This window comes from Neophocaena asiaeorientalis, unplaced genomic scaffold (genome assembly GCF_003031525.2).
Source record: "Neophocaena asiaeorientalis asiaeorientalis breed wild unplaced genomic scaffold, Neophocaena_asiaeorientalis_V1.1 scaffold240, whole genome shotgun sequence".
NCBI lineage: Eukaryota > Metazoa > Chordata > Mammalia > Artiodactyla > Phocoenidae > Neophocaena > Neophocaena asiaeorientalis.
This window is the reverse complement of record NW_020185331.1, coordinates 3250584-3257282: the sequence shown is the minus strand read 5'-3', so window position 1 is coordinate 3257282 and position 6699 is coordinate 3250584. Positions and strand designations below refer to the sequence as shown.

The following is a 6699-nucleotide window of genomic DNA, read 5'->3' as shown; positions in this document are numbered from 1 at the left end:
GGGGGTGGGTGGGAGGGAGGCTTAAGAGGGAGGGGATTTATGTATACATATAGCTGATTTACTTTGTTGTACAGCAGAAACTAACACAACATAGTAAAGCAATTATACTCCAATAAAAAAAATGAAATGCCATTAATAATGATGTGTCATATGTGAGAGTGTGGGGCTGTGAATACCTAAGTCTTTGTAAGTGAAGGAAACAGACCAGTCCCAAACCAGTGATTTCTCTACATTGTGCTCACACAGAGCTTATCATCTAGTCTTTTTCATTAAATATAATAAAAGAAGATACCATTCACTGAGTATTTGTATATATGAAGAATTTTTCCAAGATCTTCCACCCATTAATTCTTTTAATTTTTATAATAACCCTATGGGATATGTTCTATTTTTTACCCCAATTTCACAGATGATGAAATTGAGTAAAAAGGTAAAGTAACTTGCCAAGGGCACACATCTGTTCATTGACCAACCCGGGATTTGAACCAGAAGTTTCGATTCCATGACGGATTTCTTTATCTACTACCCTACCGTGCACAAAATGAAGCCTATTGCTAGTGATGGGGTGTGATCATAGAGCTCTGATAAGCCACTGCCTTCTTTTTAACTCACGTGGCCATTAATTCTACCATCTACAGGAGAAACAGAACCCAGAGTCTGAATTTCACTTGGAGAACTTGACAGCCTGTGGATCAAATCTGTTTTCAGCGGGAACAGAGACAACCAGTCTCACTCTGAGCTATGGGCTCCTGCTCCTAATGAAATACCCTGAGGTTCAAGGTACAGCAAATATCCTAAGTATTTATGTAGGATAAAATATGAGCTCCTGGCACTGGTGAGGGTGGGAAGATACCACTGGCAGTGATGACTTCTCTTTCTTTGGACTGCCTTGTAAATCGTCATGCAAAGGGTCATCCATGTGGTTTGATCAGAATTATATCAAGTGATGCTGATAAGAAAGAGAGACCTTTACGAACCCAAAGGCTTTCCTTTAAGTTTAAACACAGAGGAGCTTCTGAATCCCAACTCTTCCATATGTGATGCAATGCTGAAGAGTGAGCCCTATTTAGATGAGGGATGCATGGATTCCCATGATGGCTTCTCATTCTCGGCCTGCCCATACCTGGCTGTGTGACCTCAGACAAGTTATTTCACCTCACAGGCCTGTGTTTTTCCGTCTTGAGAATGGATCAGACTCCCCAAAGGGAATGTTTAGCTCCCACGTAATTTAAAATTAAAAAATGAAATTGTAGTAGCGTGATTTTTCTCAAGCACGTTCTCAGAGCACAGGTCTTAGAAAGCCAGTGTTTATAGTGCTTAACGAAATGGTGTTTGCCATTCCCACAAAATGTGTAGGAGACTGGGTGAGGCTGACAAAGGAGATGCTCCCACTAGAGTGAGGATTAAACATTTCCTCTCCACAGCTGCTTTGCCAGGAATCTGGGGTAAACCTTAATCCCTGCCACAGAGGTCATCTCCTCACCCATACAGGAGGACAAACCAATTCAGGCAGGAGGCCAAGGACACAGCTGATGCAGCTTTTATGTTTCCTGCAGCAAAATCTCTGGTCTTTTAGATCAGAAAATAGAAAATAGAAATTCCATTGAGGAGCAGACCCGTGGGCTGTTTAGCAACATGTCTTTGACCTTGGGAGCCTTTTCTAGGCCACTGTCTATTATACATCGTAAGCATTTCCAGGTGTCCAGGGGACACATCTCTTGAGTAGCATTCATGATTCATGTCTTTGCAGCCAAAGTTCATGAAGAAATTGACCGTGTAATTGGATGCAACCAAAGCCCCTGCATGAAGGACAAGATAAAGCTGCCCTATACAGAGGCCGTGCTTCATGAGATACAAAGATACATCACCCTCCTTCCTTCTAACATGCCCCGTACTGTGGTCCGGGACATGAAATTCAGACAGTACTTCATCCCTAAGGTTAGAGGTGTCTGGGAAACCTGGCTGGGATAGAAGGGGCAGCATGATACCTCAGTGGGGCCTGTTAGAGGCATCTCAGTTCTGTTTCAGGAAGAGAGGCAATTGAGAGACATGGAAAGAACACAAGGTCAGAGTCACATGACCTGGGTTTGAAATCTGTCATTGCCATGCAGTGCACCCTCAGGCCATTATGTCACCTCTGTGGTCCTGTCTCTGCCTTCCTGGAATAGGGAAGCTGACCTGGGGCTCCCAAGGCCCCTCACACTCTCACGTAGAATGTATTGAGGGAGAAGTGATTTGCATTAATGCGAATGTTGTGGGAACAGAAACCTGATTTTCCATGATGGATTTTAAATAGGGGGAAGAGATGGAAAATGTATCTGCAGCTCTAAAGTAATCAAGTCAAATGTCAACTTTCTTTAACCCGAATTCTTTCCTCTGAAGGCCTCATATACCAGGACATTTGGGATATTGCTGCCCATGACAGTTAACAGTTATCAAAAGAGTAGTCAGTCTTCTGTAGTCAGTTTTCTGTAGTGATTAAGGGGTTGGGTTTTACATTTAATCCATTCAAGAGTATAGAAGAGGAAGAAAAGGTGACAGAATACTGCAAAACTGAAACAGCTCCCAACCTTACTGCCAAACGTCAATGCAAAAGTCTATTAACACATAAGTCTAGCATCACATTAAAAATACTACATCACCAGCAAGTGAAGGTAATCAGGAACACAGGAATCGTCTAACACCAGAAAGTCTGGTTTATTATCACCATATAAATAGAATTTAGAGAAAAATCACATGATAATCATATTTGTACAGAAAATGCTTTTGATAATATTAAAGAGTTTAACCCTTAAAAAAATAGGAATAGATAAATACCTCATTAGCCATGGAAAACATATTTCCCAAATCATGCTTTTTGACTAAAAGCATTCCTATCAATATCAGGAATAAGACAAGGCTATCCACCATTACCAGTATTTAACTAGAATTAGAAAAAGGTAATGAGATAAAACATTTAAGAGGGGGGGTCGATTTGTAGGTGACATAATTGTACCTGGAAAACTCAAGAAAATTAACTTAAGTACCACTGCAAAAATAGAATTTTCCAGTGGTTGGGTACAAATTTATTATTAAAAAAATCAATTTCTACCCTATATAAAATAAAAGCTATGTTTTAAAAACATAATGAATAAAAGCTTTTTATTGATAAAAACGAGGATAAAATACTTAGGAATATACTTGATAAGAAATTTGCAAGATTTATACCAAAAAAAAACCCCTTAAAATGTTAATGAAAGATATACAAGTTTTGAATAAATTAGAAGATTTATTCTGTGTTCAGGTAGGAAGATAGCAGCTAACCTGAAATTAATCTATGCATTTATGCGATCTCAATGAAAATATAAACTAGATACTTTTTTGGAACTAAACTAACAGATCTCAAATTTGATGTGGGAAATTAAAAAATAAAGAATAGTCAGGGACAGGTCCTACCAAATATTAAAATATAAGGTCACAGTTATTAAAGCACTATAATACAGCTTCTTGAGTAGACAGATCAATCAAATAAAGTCTAGAAATAAATGTAATTATACATGGAAACTTAGTATATGATAAAGTGGCTTTTTCCTTGTAACCTAGAGGAAAAATATTGATTATTCAGTTGTAGAACTCCCAGGGGAGTTGGAAAAAAAAGAATACTAAATCCCTACCTCAAACTTTCATATAAAATAAATTTTATATGAAAATTTATTCTTGGTGGCTCAAATATATACACATAGGATATTAAACTATAAAAGTGCTAAGGATAAAAGTAATAATTTTTTTTGAGAATTTCAGAGTGAAGAAAGACTTTCTAACATTGACCAAAGAAAAGAGGAATAAGAGGGCTATACACTTAAAAATGGATAAATTTGGTTACATGCAAATAAGAAAAATCTACCTAAGAAAAAGAAACAAAGTCAAAAGACAAATGAAAAACTGAGACAAGATGTTTCATAGTTCATAAGAACAAAGAACTAATTACTGAAAAATAAAATGAACTCCTATAGTCAGCATGAAAAAACCCCAGAACCAACAGATAGAATGCATGGGAGACAAAATTTAAATTTGAGTGAAAGTAATTACAAATGGTTTTTAAATATGTGAAAATATACTTAACACAATAAAATATATTGAAAATAAAAATGATAAACATGTTTTCACTTGTCACAATATGTTGGCAAGATATAAAAAAACATATGTTTTTGCTAGCAGTATAAATTGGTGTAACTTCCATGGAAGGCATCATTGCAATTTCTGTGAAAATTCAAAACGTGCATAGCAATTTGAAAAGCAGTTCCACTACTAGGAATTTATCCTTTGTGTATATTTCCCCCCAAATAATATTCATTGCAGCAGTATTGGTGCTGAATATTCATTTAAAAAGGACTTAAAATTATTATTATTATTATTTTTGGCCACGCTGCATGGCTTACAGGATCGTAGATCCCCGACCAGGGATCAAAAGTGGCCCCCGGCAGTGAAAGCACCAAGTCCTAACCACTGGACCGCCAGGGAATTCCCTAAAAATTATTTATGTAAAGTAGAATACTAAGCAAGCGACAGAACTCTACAGGATGCTACTATTTGTGGAAAAGTAGGAAATAGGTGTGTACCTTTTTTTTTTAATCCATAAGATATCTCATAAAGCATATATCGTACACTGGTAACAGTGATTACATTAAGAAGGAAACCAGGGGACTTGAGTCTAAGAAAGAGACTTATTTTCACTTTGTACCCTTTTGTACTTTTTTTTTTTTTTTTGTATTTTATACCATGTACATGTATTACCTACTCCAAAACTTGTGAAATAATGTTTCAGGAAATACGAAGTGAGGTAAAAATGGGAAGAGGAGGCTTTCACTTAAACAGGGGTGCTTTATGACCCATAGATAGATGGGTCAAATTCTAACCATGCCACTTGCTAAAAGTATAACCTCAAGTAAGTTATTTCTTCTCTCTGAATCTCGATTTCTGCATTTATACAATGTGAAACAAACAAACAAAAAGAGCCTACTGAATATGGTTGAAGTGAGAATTAAATTTATAAACTACTAAACACAGTGTCAGGTAAATGTGAAGCGTTCCGTATCAATGGTCATTATTATTTTGTCATTTAAATCTCACAAAATCTAATGGGGCAAAGAGGAAAGCCTATTGTTGTTACCCCACCCTGTTTTACAAGTGAGGGAAGTGGGGTTTGATCCAACAGATTTTATAGATTACAAGTTTCCATCTCTCATTTTCTTCCATTCACACTTGAATTCAGAAAGAAAAAAATTATGAAATGTGAGCTCTTTCAATTTGAGGCAACAATTCCAGTAAAGCGCATGTCTAGACAATATGGGCTGCAAACCTTAGCTTTTTAACAACTGATTATTGCACATTGACCATAACAGTGCTCTTCCCACAGAGAACCATCTTATTACTTGATAAAAGATCTTGTCTGGTGATGTGTGTAAAAGAGCCATCACATGAGACAGTCTTCTCCAGGCAAACTTAAGAGTGCTCGATCCTATTTAATCCACTGTGATTAAAAGTACTAGACCTTTTATGGACCAAAGGTAAGCATGATAATGTGCCACTCCACTCTCCATTTCTTGGTTCCAGGGCGCTACTGTATTGCCATTACTGTCTTCTGTCCTGTATGATTGCAAGGAATTTCCCAACCCAGAGAAGTTTGACCCAGGTCACTTTTTGGATAAAAATGGCAGCGTCAGGAAAACAGAATACTTCGTGCCTTTTTCCATGGGTAAATACAAATACACCCCATCCAAACCATACACATGAACCTTTTGGATAACTTTTAGCTTTACTGAATATAGCATAACGAAGTAATCCACTGATGATAGCAAAGTCAATCAAATCAATCTGTCATAAACCCCCAAATCGGGATGGATCCATTTAAGTCTGTATACCAGTAGGATCAGGTAAGTCTTCCAGAGACTCTTTTGTTGTTTGGTGATTGAGTATAATGCTAGTTTTTAAAGAAACCAAGGCAAATCAATTTAATTCAGATGTCACACATTATCAGATAACAAAGGAACCTCCTTTTACAAACTCTTGCCTGTTGATCTCCCTTTCATAATATGACTTTTTCAAAACAAAATGTTCAAGTTTCTCTCTTCTTATACAATTATTAACCATTATTAATTTTCTGATTCTTAGAGAGGCCACCAGAGACACCTTGGCCACTTCATCCTCTTTCTTCCCCTCTGAAGTCCAGAGCCCCACATACCCTTGCCTCTTTGCAAGCGCTGGTTGGCTCCCAGTTGCTAGTTCTCATAAAGTCATAAAGACAACTTAGGATTGCTCAGCACCCATTCTTTTTCTTTGTTACCCTAGTCAATCATTTGATTAGTATTTTCAAAAATAACAGTATGTTTTATTTCTAATCACAGTGATAGTAAGTGTTCAATATAAAAGATGGAAAATGCAGAAGAGCAAAAAAAAAAAAGAGAGAAAAGAGGGACTTCCCTGGTGGTGCAGTGGTTGGGAGTCCACCTGCCAATGGGGAGACGCGGGTTCCGGCCCTGGCCCGGGGGCTCCCGCATACCAAGGAGCGAAGGCTGCTGGGCCTGCGCGCTGGAGCCCTTGGGCTGTGGCTGCTGAGCCCGCGTGCCTGGGGCCAGAGCTCCCTGACGGGAGGAGCCGCAGTGCCTGCGCACCGGCGAGGAGTGGCCCCTGCTCTCCGCAGAGTGGCGGGGGCGGGGGGGG

The 6699-nt window shown here is 38.3% G+C and overlaps 1 protein-coding gene across 1 annotated transcript in view; it reads left to right on the top strand.

The window, feature by feature from the left end:
- LOC112392977 (cytochrome P450 2C23-like) overlaps positions 1-6699 on the top strand; it is a 32513-nt gene that overhangs the window by 24422 nt on the left and 1392 nt on the right. Inside the window, exons 6-8 of the mRNA XM_024734918.1 lie at positions 639-780; positions 1751-1938; positions 5593-5734. Of these exons, the coding sequence (XP_024590686.1) occupies positions 639-780; positions 1751-1938; positions 5593-5734 (472 nt within the window). The remainder of the gene's footprint in view (positions 1-638; positions 781-1750; positions 1939-5592; positions 5735-6699) is intronic.